A 21,012-nucleotide genomic window follows, 5' to 3' on the forward strand; every position below is an offset into this window, starting at 1 on the left:
AGTATGTGCATAGAAATCCTCCTACAATTAACTTGGGATTCTTAAAGTTTTATTATTTGTTGCAATATGCTTAAATCATATTTTTTATTAGGCTGGTTGTACAAGTTTATAATGTCAAACATATTGTTTCTAGTTTTACTGTTACTGCCGAAATCTGTAATTCAATGACATCTACTTTGTCGTATATTCTTTCATTACAGATGTATATTGCTGTTCCTAAATTATTTTCATTTACCTTTGATGCTGTGGTTGGTAGGTATTTGCCTACATTTGGAACAGGTTTTCATACGCATATAATCAATGGTTCGTATTCCTTTACAAGTCGTTGGGCTTCTAAGCACATTCTCGTCAATAATCCATTTATATTCCACTGAACTATATACCAGTTGAATGGTGTAATATGTGGTTTCTAAAGTTTATATTTTTGTAGGCCTTGATTTACTTTTTTTTTTATTCCACTTTCATTAATGATTAAATTTTTACTATTTTGATTTAACTAATAAATTTTGATAAAAAAAGTCTTCAACACAGATATGGTTTTCTCTGTAATATTCTAAGTGTTTGATACACATAAAACCTTCTATTTTCTGTTTGTTTTTTCTTTATTCCTATATCTCATTAAATTTCTTATGTGTTGGTTAGGTTTTCCTTAGTTATAGTTTTATTTTTGTGGCACATTGCTACAAAGCATTTACTGCAACTGCATGTCCTCAGGTTCATCAGTTTGTAGTTTTTTCTTAATTTTTCTTGTGGTGCTTATAATTGGTGATGGGTGAATTTCTTTGCTTACATTGTGGTTATCATCATCTATATTTTGGTTTTCCATTTTTTCTGAATTTTGTGATTCTGCTCCTAGAGATACTATTGTTATTTTGGGAGGTAGAGGAATGTTTGATTCAGTGTCACTTTTAAAGTTATTCTGTTTCTGAATTTTAGCTTTTGGTGAGATTGGTGGTTATTTTTCTTTTTTGAGTTTGGTTTGGGAAATTAGGTGGGGTCTTATCTAGTTGCCTCTTCCAAGTTGTGTTATCTGTTTTATCACATTCATGTAATTTTATTTCTTCTTTGTCTTCCTCTATATCATTACTCGTTTCTATTTAAGGTAAAGAGGTAAATCGATTGTCTACTGCTAAAATGTCATGATGAAATTTCCTTAGAAGAGTTCTTTTGATTATGCATTTTTTTGCGGTGGCATTCCCTTATTTCTGTTATCATTCATTTAGTTTGGGTATTGTTTGATTCTGAAGTATCTGCATACCTAAATTTCTTAGCTGGGTCATTCAATCTTCTCATTTTCAGTTCTAACTTTGCTTCCCTGATCGACATTCCAGTTTGTTCTTGTAGTTATTTGAGTTCAGTATAGTATTGTAAATATAGAGTGCACATACTGTGCTTTAGATCGAGCATGATGTTCTAGGCACAATTTATGCATTTTGGTTGGCCAAAGTCCCAGCGTGTTTTATGTTCCTGTGAACTGCAATAGGAACATCTGGGAAAATTTCTGCATTTAGTGGGTGTATGGGCAAATCTGCAACAGTTCTAGCATTGCATGGATTTGGGAACATAAGGTCTTAGTTCCCTATTTAATCCCAATACAGTACTTTAATTTTCATGGGCAAGGTTTGGCCACTGAACTTCATTGTTGCTTTTTTGACTGATTTATTTTTGTCTTCCTCCTTGGGACCTCATATATATTTCACTGTCTTTAACATTGTTGTATCTTTTCTTTAACAAATCTAATAACTTTGTTTTGCCTTTTATTTCTTCATTCAGATTTGGCACTACTACTGTCCCTTGTGCACCATTCATGGCATCATGCCTCGTAACACTTATACTTATGTTGTCTATATTTTTAATGTTCTAAGAACTTTCTGACTGGTTTTTGGTTGTTGTTTCAACCAACCATTCCCTGTTCCAAAGAATAGCATATCTGCAGACTGCAGTGACTGCAGGCCAATATCTATTCTCCCTGTGCTCTCCAAAGTTGCTGAAAAACTTATTTTTAAGCCACTATATAAGTATGTGGGATCTAAATAACTGTTTGCTGATAGTCAGTATGCATATAAGAGGCAGTTAAGTACCTGGGATGCTCTTTGAGACTTAACATGCCATTCAATAAAACCTTGATAAGGGTTTTGAGTGAAGAGTAATTCAAATAGATTTTAGTACTGCTTTCAATTTAGTAATTCACAAGGCACTTATTTATAAACTTCAGAATCTTGGAGTGGGTGGATATGTTTTAGGATTACTTCAAGATTTCCTTACAGGTATGCAGCTGTGAGCTGCTGTTGAATGGATCTTTAGTGAACAAAGACTAATTCTGTCTGGATTTCCACAGGGCAGCATTCTTGGTCCACTGTTATTTTTTGTGAATACAAGTGATATGATTGCTGGCCTGGAAAACAAGATTGTTCAGTATGCCGATGACGCAATACTTGTGGGTTTAGCAGTCTCTACTAATATGAAATGAAGCTGCCATCGGCCTCAATTGGGACATGGATCGAATCTGTGAATGGTGTAATTCGTGGGGTATGAGAATGAACTTCAGTAAAACAAAAACACCATTGATTAGATGATCTCATACAGATTTTCCACCCCATTCTTCCCTTCAGGTAGATGGGACTCTGCTCAATGAGTATGATGCTTTAACTATTCTAGGTCTAGCCTCTGACTCACATCTTACTTTTGAGAAACATCTACAGTAATGAAAGTTTCAGCAAATGCTGCACGAAAGTTAGGTACTGTTTGTAAGGCCTCATATATTTACAACAGTGATAAAATCAATGCAACCTGTTTTAGGCCATTTGTCCTTCCTTTATTAGACTACTTTTAGACAGAGTGGTTGTGCTGGTAGGTTTGTTTCCTAATACTAGCAGTTATGACTTGGACCACTGACAGATGGTCTCTTGTTTGTCACTTTTTCATAAGTTGTATTTCAACAGAGATCTTTCACTTTCACAATTGATACCTGATCCCCTTTTCCTGCCAAGAGCAACCAGATTCACTGAACAGCAGCACCAATATGCAGTAAATTTGCCTAGCTGTTGAAATTCTCAGTTCCAGGGGTCCTTTATTCCTCACACCACTGGACTGTGGAACAGCCTCTCAGACAATGTCATGCAAATGAAACTTCATTAGTTCAAGCAAAGATGCAATGTGTTACTACCTTAATACAATTCCCCTTGTATTTATTAATTGATCTGTTTTTCTAGTAACTGACCTCCTCTTTCTGTATTTCCCTTTAACTTCTGATGCTCCTTTTGAATGAACACCATATTCTTTGGAAGCTTGAATTTCAAGTCAATACCCCTGTTGGCTTGTTCCATATGAATAGGGTTCATCTTCTGAATAATAATAATAATAATAATAATAATAATAATAATAATAATAATAATAATAATAATAATAATAATAATAATAATAATAATAATAATAATAATATGTGGGTGATAGACCCTCTCTCAGACAGGTACAGTCATACCTCGAAATTACGCGAGGTTAGGATCCGGAGCCCCTCGTGCAAGGTGAATTTTTGCGTAAGTTTGGCATGGTCTTTAAAAATGCTAATAAATGTTTATTTCCAGAGTTTAAGTACTAAATATGACCCTAATCATGCTCCCAAAGTATTAAGCTAACTTTTAAATGAACTAAAGTTAGTGTAATTTTTATTTAAAATTTAGTTTATTACCCTTAAAAAAGGAATACAGTAAATGGTTGACATAAAATTGAGTACTGCACAGTTTCATAATAGCGCATTTACAGTAGGTGCAGATACTAATGTTACCCCTAATTCATGGGATGCCGTTTTCTTTGTCACTTAAAGTAAAAGCCGTTTTTTGCGTCACTAGGCAAAACGTCATGTGTCAGTCAACAAAAGTACAATTCCATAAAATATCGAAAACATGTACATAATGTTCATAGAAGGTAGTACAGTACAGTACAGGTAAAATTCAATCAGTTTAAAATTATATACTTGTACAGGTAATGACGCCAGAGAAATAATAAGTTGTAAAAGTATGTTTGAGTGCTAACTCGAATGAGAGAGAGAGAGAGAGAGAGAGAGAGAGAGAGAGAGAGAGAGAGAGAGAGAGAGAGAGAGAGAGAGAGCGAGAGAGAGAGATACTGTAATAAAGTAACTGTACTGCTTTTGTTTCTGTCTTTATGCACAAATATATAAATACAAATTTTTCCATTCTGATTTTACACCTAAAAAACACGAAAACTTAAAAATTAAACACACTTTCTACAGGGTATCATCTTTGAAAAATGCAGTAACTAAGGGTATCACATCTTGTAAAAGTACACCAACTGAACATGCTGTAATTACATACACATACAGATTGCACCAGCACTTTTCTCTGAGGTGAACAGGAGTAATTTTCAAAGAATGACACTTATACAACTCTTAGTTACATCTCTAATATTACATTAACGAATTCATTTTATCAAATGAGCGCGAATGAACAACCTCATCTCAAGGTCATGTAAAGTCCTTGACAAAGACTTGCAAATGGACATAATACTTGTATGATATTTATGTACAGAAATATAAATTTTTCCATATCGATTTTACAGTTAAAAGCATGAAAACTTATAAATGTTTCAAACATTAAACAAGCATTTTCTGCAGGGGTATCATCTTTGAAAAGTGAATGTGCTGAAATTACCTTCGCATCATATTTATGCATGTACAAAAATAAAAATAATACATTTTCAATACAGATTTTATACATGAAAGCATGAAATGCATTTTTTTGCATAGAGATTTTACATATGAAAGCATGAAATGCATTTTACATAGAGATTTTGCACATTAAAACATGAAATGCATTTTTTCAACAAATTTTACACATAAAAGCATGAAATGCATTTTTCATACAGATTTTACACATAAAAGAATGAAATGCATTTTTCATACAGATTTTACACATAAAAAGCATGAAAACTTGTAAATTACTTCAAAAATTAAACACCCACTTCTGCAGGGTTTCGAGAATTTCGTGTGTCTGTGAAAAAAATCGATGCCCATTAGTTAGGTTCCAGTGAAAAGTTTGTGTGTGTGTGAATTCTCAAATCAAGATCGAAGTATTACTGTACTGCTAAAAGTTATTAATGCACCAGCTCCATTCAGTTTATATAGAGTTTTCTCTATCTTTCTAATAACTGATTTCTCTTGGCTACTGCATTGGACCAGTAACGTACTGAAGTTTATCATCTTAGGGAGGAAAAATTGTTGTACAGTAAATCAAGGTGTGGCTTTATTCTATAAGTAAACGAAGTTTGGATATCGTGATCCGAAGAGTTTTGTACAATTAGGTACACATCAAAATTTTATATTCTGTTGTTATGCCAACATTTCTCTCATTTCCGACTGAGATGGTCTCAGCAGAGGGTGGGAGGAGACTGATTTTGCAGCTGGGTTTTACTCTTTATATAGTCGATAGTCAGCAGAGGTCAACTGCATGCTGACTTTTGATTGGCCGAGGCGGAACGCAGGCCTCCTATTGGCTGGCAAGAGATTTCTTCAAGCCAAGTTCTTTGGCTTTATGGTCGCACTGTTGCAGTCTCACTGACCGATGGGGCAGGTGCGTGACGTCATGGTGTGATGTGCGACGTTGCGTGACGTCACGTCCTGGTATTATCCTGCAAATGTTCTCATTGGTTGCAGGATGGCTTGCCTGATCTTGTATTGCCGGGCCTGGAGTGTCGCTTGCTCCGGTGTCGGTTACAGGTCTGTATTGTTGGTTGTCTTACATTGGTGGGGAGAAAGGGACTTCCTGGGTTGTATCCAGTGAGGGCTTTTCTTATTAGATTAAGAGCGCCTCCAGTATTCTTAAGTGCCACGAGTCTGGGGCCCTTCCAATTATCATGGTGTTCTTGATAATTACATCTCTGGTGATGTTTTCTTGGTGGCAGTTTCTCATGTGGGGTTTTATTGCACCTTCTTGTGCATGACAGGAAATCCTCTTAGACAGTTTCATAGTGGTCATACCTATGTATAAGCCGGGACATCTGCGGCATGGCATTTGAAGTGGTACACCACATTTGTCTGCTAAAGAGGATCTCTTATCGGCGGGACCGGGTTACTCTTCATAATCATGTTTCTTGTGCGCCTATCCTAGTAATAGATGACTAAGTCCAGCTTGGTGTTGGCTTTGGTGGTAGATACGTTTTCAGGGATAATTTTCTTCATGGCATCCTCGTCTTCTCGATATTTCAGGTGCATTCTGGCTTTTTAATATAACCTGATTCTTTTTTGTGGATGGGCTGAGGCTGTTCTCGTTCATCGTACCACCGATCAAATGCTGCATGTATTTCTTTTTTAACTTGCTTGTTGGGGTATCCATTATTCACAAGCATTTGAGAGATGCAATCAAGTTCCTGGTGGGTTTCCTGCCTGGTAGAACAATAAGTTAAGGCCCCTCTTATGAAGGCCTTGATGGTGGTGTTCTTGTACTTTGCAGGGCACTCGCTGTCTCCATTTAGGCAGAGGCCTAAGTTAGTCTGCTTGGTATATACAGAGGTTCTTAGGCCATCTTCCATTTGGCAGATAAGGACGTTGAGAAAGGGGAGCTGAGTGCTGCTACTAAATTCAACTGTGTATTTCAGTGAACTGCACTGTTGGAATGTGCAGCAGATCACTTCTACCTCATCCTCATCATCTGCTGCATGAAGATGTCATCGATGTAGCGGGCATACTTGTGCAGTCTTCGTGTGCAGGAAAAGACTTGTTCTTCTACCGTTCCCATATAGAAGTTCACGAAGAGGACACCTAGAGGCGAACCCACTACCACACCATCTTTCTGCCTACACATATGGCCCCTTATGGGTGGAAAAAGGGGCCTTCTTACTGTAGCGCATATCTCCAGAATGGTCCACAGTGATCCTTCTGGGATATTCAGCTGAGGCTTAGAATGGTCCCTACAGACACATTCGATGACGAGGTCAATGGTCTTGTCTACATGCACGTTAGTAAATAGGGAATCTCTGATTTCTTCCAGGAATTCCATAGATGAATGTAGGCTATATATGCTGGGCACATAGGGTGTCAGGATCTGGTTGAGGCATTTGACCAGTCGGTAAGTGGGTGCGGGCATCTGGCTAATGATCGAGTGACGGGGATTGTCAGGCTTGTGGGTCTTGACATTCCCATTCAGGAATCCGAAGCTGTAATCTCCGATGATGGGTTGGAGGTGTGTAGCATTGGTTGCAGCACTGACAACTCCTATGATGTCATTGGCTTCATAGGAGTTGTCACTGCAATGGGGTTTTTGATGAGGCACTCAAACTTCGTTTGGTCGGACAGGATCTCATCTAGCTTTCGGTGGTAATCATCAGTCTTGACCAAAACGAAGGCTGCTGTTTTGTCTGCCCGGCATAAGGTGATTTTCTTTCTTTGCTGGAGCTCTTTGGCAGCGTCTCTCATCTTATGGGAGAGGATACTGCTGGTGTATGTACTGCTCTCCATGAGGGCTTCAGCAAGCAGGAGAGGCTGCAGGGGGTTAGTAGTGTGGACGAGGTTATGGTTTCATCCTCTGTATGGAATCGAGTAACAGTTCGATTTCAGGTCTTCTCTAAAGGCTTAGGCTTGGAGATGACATGGCAGTTGAGTCCGATGCAGAGCATTTCTTATTGGTCTGGGGTAGGGTCATAGTCAGTTAGGTTGATGTATCCTGTAGTCGGCTGCAGCATTTGGAGCTTGACACCACTGAGGGAAACGAGCTTCCGAGTGATGTCCTTCAGTCACTTTCTCGGTCTTTCTCTCTGAGGTGGGCGAAGCACGCCAAGATGTTCTCTGGGTATCGTAGGTCTTAGAAAGCAGCTCTCTGTCCGGCCGGTTCATCATCTTGTTTGTCTTCTCGTTCGTTTTCTTCATTTCCCTCTCCGTTGAGGACACCAAGGTGGTCTGCTGCAGGGTCGCCTTCAGCAAAGTCGTCCTCGATATCGGGGCTGTTTGGAGTATGCTGATTGCTGTTACTTCATATAGCTGCCCATTCTCCTCTCAGCTTTGCTGCTTCTCACGTAGTGCTTGACGTTCGCTGGTCTTGGTGTTCAATTGGGGTTGAAAGAGGGGTTTCCTGAAGCTCTTGGTGTTGCTCTCATTGTGGGCTGAAGGGTCATGCAGACAGAGGTTGGTATATGTGGGTAACAGACCCTCTTTCAAACAGGTACTGTTGAAAGTTATTGCTGCATCAGTTGCATTCAGTGTATATAGAGTTTTCTCTATTCTTCTAATAACTGATTTCTCTTGGCTATTGCACTGGGCTAGTAACATACCGAAGTTCATCGTCTTAGGGAGGATACATCAACTTAACTGACTATGAACCTACCCTCGACCAAGAAGAATACTCCACTTAGGACTCAACTGCCATGTCATCTCCAAGCCTAAGCCTTTAGAAAAGAGACTTGAAATCGAACTGCTACTGGATTCCATACAGCAGGACGAAAAACCGTAACCTCTTCCGCACTACTGACTGACTGCAGCGTCTCCTGCTTGCTGAAGCCCTTATGGAGTGAGGTACATACACCAGCAGTATCCTCTCCCGTGAGATGAGAGACGCTGCCAGATATGTGCACGAGAAACATGATTATGAAGAATAGCCCGGCCCCGCCGATAAGAGATCCTCTTAAGCAGACAAATGTAGTGTACCACTTCAAATGCCCCATCCACGGATGTCCTGGCTCATACATAGGTATGACCACTATGAAACTGTCTCAGAGGATTTTCTGTCATGCACAAGAAGGTGCAATAAAACTTCACATGAGAAACTCCCACCAAGAAAACATCCACAGAGATGTAATTATCAAGAGCACCACGATAATTAGAAGGGCCCCAGACTCGTAGCACTTAGGACCACTGGAGGCACTCTTAATCCAACAAGAAAAGCCCTCACTGAATACAACCCAGGAAGTTCTCTGCCTCCCCACCAATATAAGACGACCAACAATACAAAGATCTGCAACTGACACTCCAGGCCCGGCAATACAAGATCAGGCAAGCCATCCTACAACCAATGAGAATATTCGCAGGATAATGCCAGGACGTGACGTCACGCAACATCACACACCACACCATGATGTCACGCACCTGCCCCACCGGTCAGTGAGACTGCAACAGTGCGACCATCAAGCCAAAGAACTTGGCTTGAAGAAATCTCTCGCCAGCCAATAGGAGGCCGGCATCCCGCCTCGGCCAATCAAAAGTCAGTATGCAGTTGACCCCTGCTGACTATCGACTATATAAAGAGTACAACCCAGCAGCAAAATCAGTCTATTCCCACCCTCTGTTGAGACCATACTAAGTCGGAACTGAGAGAAATGCTGGCATAACAACAGAATATTAAATTTGATGTGTACCTAATTATACAAAACTCTACTGATCATGATATCCAAACTTTGCTTATTTGCTGAATAAATCCACACCCTGATCTATTTTAGCCATTTCCTCCCCAAGACAGAACTTTTTGTGTGCAGGTCCAATGCCAAGAAAATCAATTATAAGAAAAATAGAGAAAACGCCATATAAACTGAATGGAGCTGATGCAGCAATAACTTTCAACAACAACAATATTAATTAATAATAATAATAATCAAAGTGAACTGAGGTAAAGTCAAATCTGTATTTTCTTCTGTGCATTTTTTTAGGATCCAAAGGGACCGTAGTTGAAATGTTGGAAGCATTTTTTGCTCCTTTTTTTTGTGTTAGGGACACAAGCACAGAAACATCTGGTTCACAGGAAAATGGCTCCTTTGTCACAATACCAGGTCCTTTTTTCACAGGGATATCTTTTCCTGCACAGGTAGCCAACAGTCAGTACAGAAGGTGCTGAGGTCATCGACATTAAGGGTTTTTCAGGTCTAAGAGGATTTGGAGGTAGAGGGGGATCAGGAGGAGATTCCCCAATACAAAATAGAGTGCTTTCAATATTTTCCTTATCTGTCACCAAGGCTCTATTTGGTCGAGGAGAAATTTTAGGTACTGTACATAAAAAAGATACTATGGCCTCCCAATGCCTTGGGAGGTGAAGGAAGGGTCCCCATAGGATTAGAAATATCCAGAATATGATCATTTACACATGCACAGCCTCACAACTGCGCTATAATGGACTTTGACAACCTGGTCATTTGTCCTCTTCAGTTTTGTCCCATCAAAAATGGGGCCGGTGTAATCGCCCTGCATGTGCACTGAAAGTGATGAAAAGAGTTGGCAACCTGTGCAACCCGCATCACACACCCACCAACCAGCAAGCTTGCAACTCTTGCAGTGAGCAGAGACCTTATGGTATATCTCACAACTGGGATGGCTTAATGTATGATACTAAAGAGGCACTAAACTACCATTATTATTATTATTAAAATAAAATAGTTTGACCAGACCACTGAGCTAACTATCAGCTCTCATAGGGCTGGCCCAAAGGATTAGGGTGAAATGAGAAGTCTGGACTAGAAGCCTAGCACTGGGACCAATAGGTCACTCATCAATGATGAATGAACGAATATGAAAATGAAATTAAAAGCTGTAAAAAGGCATACGCTTTCATATTGGAACACACTCACACAATAAATACATTTATACTCATGCTTCCATATATACTCACTAAAAAGGTATACAGTATTAAAATTCAAAATAAATGGAGTAAAATCATAAAATTTACTTATTTTAAAATTCATTATACTGATTGATTGATTTTTTATACTTTACCAATTAACTCGCAGCTTCTCATGAACATTAAAATGGGTACTATTGAGAATGTAGAAGATTCCGACAAAATTTCTTTTATTGGTCTATTTCCAAAATTTGATAATCGCCGCAGGTTATATTTTGGACATTCACACAGTATATGCTTAACTGTTATCAGCACATTGCAGTCTGGGCATCTGGGAGGAGGGCCACATGGACTGTTCATTAAGTGACCATGTGTCCAACGAGTAAGGCCTATTCGAAGACGCACCAGAATTACTTGTGCATACCTCTCTCTCTGAAATGACAAACTCCGTTTTCCAACACTGGATTTTATCTGTTTTAATTTATTATTTTCAGGTTCTTCGTTCCATACAGTTTGCCATTTTTTTACAATGACTGTTTTTATATATCTTGTATAGTTACTAATAGGGATGTCTACATTTGCTCTTGTCATGTGGACCGCTTCTTTAGCTACTTTATCAGCCTCTTCATTTCCCTTAATCCCTACATGGGCAGGGATCCAACATATTTCAATATTTTTTCCCTTATCATGCAATTTATGGAGTGAAAACTTTATATGTTGCACAATATTAATTTTTTTATTATAGTTTTGAATGGCTTCTATAGCACTTCTGGAGTCGCTATAAATCACAAAATTATTACATGAGACTTCTCTAATTATTTTTATGGCTGATACTATTGCACATAATTCAGCTGTAAATACTGAGGCATTATCTAAGAGAGAGAACTGATGTTTTGTTTTGGGATATTACAGCATATCCCATTCCATGTTGTGACTTAGATCTGTTGGTGTATATTGCGTAATGTGGACCTTTTCGGATTATATGTTCTACTGCATGATGTCTGTGTTATTCTGGAATATGCGACTCAAACAATCTTCTAGCTCTAATTGGGAAAGGAGGTGGATGATTGTTTATACACACCTCTCTTAATCCAAATAATTTTTTGGTTGGAGAATCATTTGTCTGAATACTCAGAGCACTCTTCATTGTTACTAGCTCTCTATGGAAAGACAGAGGTAGTTCACCACATTCAACTTGTAAAGAAGATGGTGATGATCTAAAAGCCCCTGAACATATTCTAAGACCTTCATTATGAACTGGGTCTACCATTTTCAGCGCTGTGTCTGATGTCGAGCCACATATTTTCACTTCCATAATCAACAATAGACAGCACTGTGCTTTTTATACAGTAAAGTAAGGGTATGTCTATCGCTCCCAAGTACTGTAGTGTTCAATAATTTTTTAATTAGGTGTATATTGCATAAAGTGGACCTTTTCAGATTATATGTTCTACTGCATGTTGTCTGTGTTATGATTTCCCACTTAATGCTGCAGAGTGCTCTTACCTAAAGAAACTTTATCAAAAATGAGTGCGCAGACAACGCACGGTACCAGGCGAGGAACATTCTAACTGATGACCTCATTAAAACAATTAGAGAGACAGTGTTCATGATAGTGACAATCTGCTAATTCTCTCAGCCCGAAATTTAGAACTTTAGCTCTGAAGAACACTGGTTTGTGTGGTGGAGCTTTCGATTCTGTCCCATTAGGCTGTCAATTATATACTGTGCATGTTTGCTGGATTGAGTGCCATACTGGTTCCTGTGGTATACTGTGTCATGAACAAAAACCAAGATGCTTATGATATAATTTTTAGAGACCCTCAAACAGGTAGGCCAGATCTTAATCCGGTTTCCAGTCACTATTGATTATGAAGGGCAGCTCAAATAGCACCGCAACATTTTCCAAACACAAACATTTATGGGTGTTTTTCCATTTCGGACAGTGCTTGTGGAGAGAAATACGCTCAGGACTACAGACTTGGTATAATGATCGAAAAATGCAATCATCGTGAAGTCTTTTTCCAGGCTTTGGCATTTATTGCCAGTTAAGCGATGTTGCTGACACCTTCACTGAATTAGTCTCCTTCGTTGGATGATGAAACTGATGAAATTCTATCAGGGTTTTTCTTGGCTACTTTAGGCGACAATGGGTTGGTGTTGTTCAGCGTGGAAGGCGGAAGCCATTGTTTGAAATAACAATGTGGAATACTTTGAGAGAACCGCACATGGCCTTCCACGGACTACAAACTCTTTAGAGGGATGGCACAGAGCTTTTGAACAAAGAATGACAGTCACCCACCCATCTATTTGCCCTTTAGTATTGAAGACAAGGAAGAACAAACAAACTGAGGAGCTAACAATCGAGATGGTCAATTCGAGATTTGCACTGAGATCTTCAAAGAAGAAGTACCAGATCTTGAATACAAGGCTCATGTCTCTTGTTAGAAATATGAGAATGAAAAATAGATTTTTTTTTTTTTTTTTTTTTGAGAGCTATTACGCACAATCTTTAAGGAAATAATCTTACTGTTTTTTTATGATTTTCCTGCAATAAACATAACATCTTTTAATCAAATGAATTTACTACAATAAACTACTTAAATATTACTGTTTTATTTTATTATTATTATTATTATTATTTTGCAATAAATATCTTTTTAATCAAATTGATTTTACTACAATAAACTTAAAGTACTTATTCTTACTGTTTTTTTATTAGTTTTTTCCTGCAATAATCATCTTTTAAATCAAATGAGTTTATTACATTTTCGGCCAAATGTCCTTCGGTCAAATATCTATTCGGCCAAATGTCCATTCAGCCAAATGTCCGTCGGCCAAATGTCCTTTCGGCCAAATATCCGTCGGCCAAAGGTCCGTCGACCAGATGTCCGACGGCCAAATGTCCGGGTACCACCACTAATAGGGATGTCCATTTTGCTCTTGTCATGTGGACCGCTAACAGCTACTTTATCAGCCTCTTCATTTCCTTACAGTCCCTACATGGGCAGGGATCAACATATTTCAATATTTTTCCTTATCATGCAATTTATGGGTAAAACTTTATATGTTGTACAATATTAATTTTATTAGTTTTGAATGGCTTCTATAGCACTTCTGGAGTCATATAAATCACAAAATTATTACATGAGACTTCTCTAATTATTTTATATGGCTGTTACTATTACACATAATTCAGCTGTAAATACTGAGGCATTATCTAGAGTGAGAACTGATATGTTTTGTTTGGGATATTACAGCATATCCCATTCCATATTGTGACTTAGATCTCATCGGTGTATATTGCGTAATGTAGTTATTTTCGGATTATATGTTCTACTGCATGTTGTCTGTGTTATTCTGGAATATTTGAATGACTTTTTGATAAATATTTCAAGTGTGTAAAATTCTCATTTTATTCGTTATTAAGGAGGAGGTAATTTTAATATTAAAAGGTAATTATATATTTATATTTAGCGACTCAAACAAATCTTCTAGCTCTAATTGGGAAAGAGGAGGTGGATGATTGTTTATAAGCACATCTCTTAATCCAAAATAATTTTTGGTTGGAGAATCATTTGTCTGAATACTCAGAGCACTCCTCATTGTTACTAGCTCTCTATGGAGAGACTGAGAGTAGTTCACCAACTTGTAAGAAGATGCTGGTAGTGATCTAAAACCCTGAACATATTCTAAGACCTTCATTATGAACTGGGTCTACCGTTTTCAGCTTTGCGTCTGATGCAGAGCCATATATTTCACTTCCATAATCAACAATAGACAGCACTGTTGCTTTATACAGTAAAGTAAGGGTATGTCTATCGGCTCCCCAAATACTGTAGTGTTCAATAATTTTTTAATTAGCTTTAATGCTCTTTTACATTTTGATTTGTGGGCTTTCCAGTTCAAGTGAGTTTCAAATACTAAACCCAAAAATTTTGCTGTTTGGCCAATTGGTATGGAATGATTCTGGATTTTAAATTTATATCTTCACCTTTTTTCCACTTTATTTTTCATAAAACATTACTGCTTGAGTCTTTTGTATAGAAACTTTGAAGCTGGATGAGACCAGTTTCATTCTATCTTTATTACAGTTTTATTAATGATCCGCTCCACATGTTTTATGTGAGATGCTGAATAATACATGGCAAAATCATCCATGTACAAGTTGCACTAATTCCAATAAGCAGATTATTACTTGAAGTATTGCCACTAAGAGGGCGGCTTCCTTAATGGAACGCACCATTTCAATTGAAATGCATGACAGTATCAATCAATTCTCACTTGAAAGTGCGATTTAATCAGAAAGTTTCGATAAACCCTAGGTAAATGTCCACGGATGTTATTTTTATGTAATGTTTTTAATATTGCATACCTCCATGAAGTATCATATGCCTTTTCAGTGTCAAAAAAGACGGCTACAGTAATTTGTTTTCGTCCAAATCCTCTTCGTATGTGGTCTTCCAAGTTAGACAGAGAATCAGTAGCGTCCCGATTACTTTGTGACCCAAATTGAGTGAAGTCAAATTTTGTTTTTTCTCGAATGTGCCATGTTAAGCGAGCATTTACCATTTTCCTGCACAGACAACTAGTTAAAGAAATTGGTCTGTAATTGTGTTTGTCTAGGATCTTTTCAGGTTTAGGGATAGGAATAATTATAGCTTTTAAGCCATTCATTAGGAAATAAATTTTGAAGCATAAGTGGTTTATAAAACTCTTAATAATTATGTCTTTGCCAAAGGTGCTAAATGGCAGATCATTTCAGCAAATATGCTCACCTCAGGGGCAGATTTGTTAACAACTCAACAGAGCAAATTCTAACTCTTCCATATTAAATTTTCTATAATAATCTATATCTTCTATGGTTTCAAAATTTATTGTTATTAACTCTATATTATTTTTCTTTGTTCGAAATGCTCATCTAAATTTTTGTCGCTACTTACTTTTGCTAAATTTTCACTTATTACATTACTTATTTCTTTAGGATCAAGTATTCTTTTCCCATCTTTTATTATGGCATGTCTAGGTGGTTTAACATGGGTACCATTTATGTTCTGAATTTTCCCATATTTTTGCCTTGGGAGTATTATTAGAGATCTGATGTGTTTTTCTCCATGAAATGATTCTTCTTATATGCTTCTCTTTTAAATTTTGCAGATATTTTGTTATACAGAGGTTTTAATGTATTTATTTCTAATAATAATATAAGTCAGCTTTTTATGGAAGTTCATTATGTCGGTAATGTTTTGTTTATTTTACTGAATTTTCTATTCAAATTATCTATTAAATCTTCCATTTGGTGTTTATTTTTATTAACTCTATTTAGTTTGACCACCATGGGACTTTGTGTTTTGTTGGATAGTTGGTTACAGTATTCCTTTACCAGCTGCATTTGTAATGAAATCAGCAATTTATTACTTTCATTATGGTCTTTTAAATATTCAAATGGGTAGGATATTCCTGGTGTGGAATTCATATTGTTCCTAATCACTTTATAAATGTTATATATTGAGGACATGCTTGGTGAGGTTATTTTGTAATAATGAAATTAATGTTGGAAATGATCACTTATGCAAGTCATCAACTGTATTCCAATACCATCTGTCAACTATGTTTGTTGTACATGGAGTTAAGTCGACTGAGAAAATGTTCCATGTGTTTAGAAAAATGAGTGTTGATTTCGTTATCATTTATTTATACAGCACATGTCATATGAATTCATGAACTCCTCTATTTTACTTCCTGCTCTATTTAGTCTGCACTATTTTGATCCCACATCGGGTTGTAGACCAAAATCACCTACTATTAATGTAGGTTCCTTGGCATTATTAAGTAATTCTTTAAGTTTGTTAAAGTCATAATTTTTATTGGGTTATAGTTGTATAAATTGCTAAAATTACATAATTATAATTTTTATTCGTATTCTAATACTCGATACTTTAGATCATTAGAAAGTTTAATGCAGCTGTCATAACATACTTTGTTGCACATATGATACCTAAATTTCCTTCTTCTCTCTAGATGAAGTGCTAATGTATATTTACCTATTGTTGAAATTGTTTTGTTGAAGTACGTTGTAAACATAATATCCTTAGGTTCGTATTCTTTTATTAATGCTGTATTTCTCCTAGGTGTAATCTGGTCTGCAGACCATTTCGTTCATTACTATATATCATAATATTGAAATATTTCATTATAACAATGAGTTTTACTCTCTTTTGTATTATCAACTTGGATTTTTCTAATAATTTACTCGACATTCATTTGTTTTTCTTTATAATATACTAAGTGCTCAATGCTACGCAACCTCTTTCATGGGCATCCCAAATCTGTGGTTTCTTTTTTCTATATTTCATAAAGTTTCTTGTGTTTATTCAATATACTTTGTATGTTTTCATTATTTATTTTTAATGCAATGAAACAATCATTATATCCACAAGAGTTGTCATGTACATTTCTTTTCTTCATCTATTTCCTTTCCAACACCAATTGTGGTGATGGAGTAATCTCTTCTCCTTTGACATATTCATTGTTGTCTAAGAGCAGTTGTCTTCCACTTCTTGATTATTTTGGATATCTGTATCCATTGGTTTATTTAGGAGATAATGGTATATTCTTAACTGTTTTTGTTCTTTCTTTATATCTTTTGTCTTTGGTTTGATAATGTTTCTCTAACAATTGTTGGTTCTTTGTTTTAGGTGTTCTTTCCAATGGCCTTTTTTATCTTTAATTTCCAGTCTATCAAATTCCCTCCTTTGTTACTTCGTAGTAGCATCCTCCGATATTTCCTATTTTCATTAATAATTCAAATGAATTGGATAAAAAATTATCCATCCCATTTGTAGCTGTTTCTTTATTCTTTACCGTTTTAGTTTTATTTCTAAAGCATTAATTTCTTCTTGAGGATTTACTCTTCTGTATCTGTTATTTCTGTTTGTATGCATTTCTGTTCCATTATTGGTTCTTGTTATTATACTTGAAGAATATGCGTTCTTAGGTGGATGTGATTTCCTCTGCATATTTTAATTTTAGCTTCTTTTACAAACATTCCAGTTCTTTCTTACCCAACACTCAACTCTGTATTGTATACAATGCATACATTCTTTGGATCTTGCATGATGGTTTTGCCCACAGTTTATGCACTTTGGTTTACTGCACTTCCATTGTGTGGCATGTTCTTCGAATCCACAATGTGAGCACAGGTCCATTTCGACAATATTTTTTCACGTGTCCATATTTACTACAATTCTGACATTGTAGCGGCTTTGGGACGTAGGGTCTTACTTCTCTGGTTTAGCCTGAAATTTTTATTTTCTGAGGTAGGTCTTGACCCTGAAATTTTATTTTTGCAATTTTTGCTATTTGTTTATTCATGTGTACTTGGCAGATCATATATTTACTTAATCCTGTACTTCAGGGTATCTCTTTTAAGTCAGTCTAACAGTATTTCCTTTTCAGCCCAACGTTATTATTCTCAGGGAGTACAATGCTACCCTGAATACTGTTCATAGTATCATGTTTTTATTTTATATTTATATTTATCTACATTTTTATTGTTAAATAATTTCCATATGTGACTTTTTTATTTGTGGCCTCTATAAGCCAAAGTCTTCTTTTATTTGTCTAAACGACATTTCAGTCGTGGAGTGTCTGCTCAATAAATAATTTTCCAACTTGAGTGCTGATATTTTCTGATCAACTACAAGGTTGAAACCTTGACCAACTGCCACTCCCAAGAGGGGAGTCCAAGTGATCAAGGTTGAGTCAAAGATAGTATTTACTTTTATTGGTTTCCTCTGTACTGGGGCATATGGTTTCAGTATTTGTACATTCTGATTTTGTTTTGACTTTTCTAAGAAGGACTGTCAGATGAGGTTCCAGCGGTTGTCAAATGTGCTGATTCACTACCATCAAAGGGTCGAGGGTACTCAAATCCCTTATAATGACTTGTCATAAGATTGAGGAGAGAAAGAAAAAAAGTAAGCCTGAAAATCACAAAGATATCAGCCTTTCATGGAGTTTATTCTTCACTAATGGCACAAGTGAGAACCTTGACTCCCAAATGTCCACCCCTACCCTACCCCACAAGGGGTGGCACAACACATTTATGGTGGGCCAAGTATAAGCCAAACCCACTTGCTAGGGCTGAGAGTATTAACAAGAATACAATAATCCCCAGGCTAATCATATTATTGGCAAACCAGAAAGAATGCCGAGAGTCCTATCACTGGGAACCAGACCCCCTGAATCCGTGGTCTAGCCACATAGAATAGTTCATCCCTTGAGCTATCAATCTGATAACTCTCAGGTCCAAACATTGTATCAGACAGTTGAAGGTTTCTACCAGTTCTCCTGTTAGCTTCAGATATAAACTCATTCCAGCTATGATATCTTTCTATTTGTAGGTCAATAAATTTTATTACAAGTGGAAAATTCCACAAATTTAATCCAAAATAATATATGATGGTATATGAGACTCTCGGACTCAAACCCAGAAACAAATTCCTGGGGTTCAAGAGCCCCTTCACTACGTCAAAAGGTGGTCTCATATCGAGGGGGAATTAAACTAAACTACCATACGCTCTAGGAAACAAAAGTTGTGAAGTGTAGGTTAGCAAAGGTAATAAAGAAGAAGAGGAGAAGAGGGATAGGTGGGTCCACTAAGCAGTAGAGTGGGAGATCACCTACCTATTACCAAGCAGTAGAGTGGAAGGTCACCTATCTAAATCGATGCATCATGTTCAAACAGCAGTCAATACCACGGTCAATGCCATGTGAAGGTCGTCACCAATACAGGAAGAGGGAAGGAAAATTTAATGGATGAGAAGTAAAGGATTTCCAACAATTAGTTTAACCTACTGCAGAGACTGGAGGCATAAATAATGCATTCAATTCCCACAGTGAGCACCCAGGGCCCCACCTTGTCAAGAGGTTGGGATGGGGGGGGGGATTTGGGAGTTAGCTAGGCATGCACACTATAATAATTTTCCTCAAAATGCTTTGTCCTGTGCATTTGGATGTGTTCCACACAATTCAAGACTATATTTTGATTAATGGGATTGTGAAGAACTAGTTTTCAGTAAAAACAAAGTTTAATTCACTTCAAGTTTAACAATGCTACATACATTATTTATCATGCTATGTAAAACACAAAATATCAAAGGCTTACAGGCTGTTGTTGTTCATGGGCTGATAGCTGGATTTCCTGAAAAGCGATGGGTGAGATTTGTGTTGGAGCAGTGTATGCTGTAACTGTGGACCAGCTCCCTCTCTACACCATTAACCACGCTGGATATCAAGTGCTCACTGGCCAAACCTATAATAGGTAAGCCACGTCATATATGATGAAGAAAGATGATGTAGTACTTCTGTTATCTAGAACTGATATTCTGTGAAGAGGGGAACAAAAAAACTAAGAATGTGAAAAATCTGACTAAAGTGTTTTCTAAATATGCTCAAAACGGTTAAACACCATTGCCTAAATTGGAGCTAATTTAAACTCAGTTATCCAGTTAAATACATAGGCATATCAAACAGATACACAATAATGAAAGACCAGAAACTCCAAAAAAAATTCAGCTATACAGTATATATACAATATACATATATACATGCACAATATATATATATATATATATATATATATATATATATATATATATATATATATATATATATATATATATATATATATATATATATATATATGACTATTTATCACATCACACGTGATTATATATACATTCAGAAAGCTACAAGCGTCCTTTAATATCCAATTCGCTCTACCTCGGAAATAATATATTTTCATATATGTTACCGAAGGGGAAATTTTTGGTTGATAATAAGTCACCGTCTCGTGGGAGTCGAACCAGCGTGGACGAGGACTCAGAAGGACTGAGGATACTAGCGAGCGGGTTGATAAGTCCCTGATCTGAGTCTGAGTCTAGATCCGTCGCTAGTTCGTACGAACGTGAACTATTATCAGCTAAAAATTCCCCGCCGACCATATGTAATATATTATTTCGAATAAATGAATATTAAACGTTTGTAACTTTCTGATATATATATATATATATATATATATATATATATATAAATATAAAAATAAAAATAAAGAAATAATAAATGTGAGGCTTAGTGCCTGTCTTGTCTGTGGAACGATTGTTCCCTTGTTGAGGGTTCACTCCTTTTCCCGGTGGTACTTGTTTTTTTGTGCATACAGAGTTTACGCCTGTTGTCTTCGCTTTAGTAGCGATAGTCAAGTCTGGGTAATCGCTTGAGTCAGGGTCAGACAGTATAGCAGCATGGACAGGTAGTTGTTACCTGTTGGCCCCTACAGTTTCGAGGATGTGGAGTTCGACTTCGAGTTCGAGGATGAGTTGATGACTAACCCAGGTCATCAGTGGAGAGGAGGCATTCCTCTGGGACAGCAATTTGGCTGTCGCATCGACTCTGCGTGAACATC

The 21,012-nt window shown here is 37.0% G+C and overlaps 1 protein-coding gene across 1 annotated transcript in view; it reads right to left on the minus strand.

Annotated features, from left to right (window-relative positions):
- The window catches only part of LOC136825227 (uncharacterized), a 595,353-nt gene that overhangs the window by 363,029 nt on the left and 211,312 nt on the right, over positions 1 to 21,012 (minus strand). The window contains exons 5-8 of the mRNA XM_067081250.1: positions 8,331 to 8,391; positions 7,836 to 7,950; positions 7,290 to 7,492; positions 6,649 to 7,257 (exon numbers count right to left, since the gene is read on the minus strand). Of these exons, the coding sequence (XP_066937351.1) occupies positions 6,649 to 7,257; positions 7,290 to 7,492; positions 7,836 to 7,950; positions 8,331 to 8,391 (988 nt within the window). The remainder of the gene's footprint in view (positions 1 to 6,648; positions 7,258 to 7,289; positions 7,493 to 7,835; positions 7,951 to 8,330; positions 8,392 to 21,012) is intronic.

Source organism: Macrobrachium rosenbergii, chromosome 37 (assembly GCF_040412425.1).
Source record: "Macrobrachium rosenbergii isolate ZJJX-2024 chromosome 37, ASM4041242v1, whole genome shotgun sequence".
Taxonomy (NCBI): domain Eukaryota; kingdom Metazoa; phylum Arthropoda; class Malacostraca; order Decapoda; family Palaemonidae; genus Macrobrachium; species Macrobrachium rosenbergii.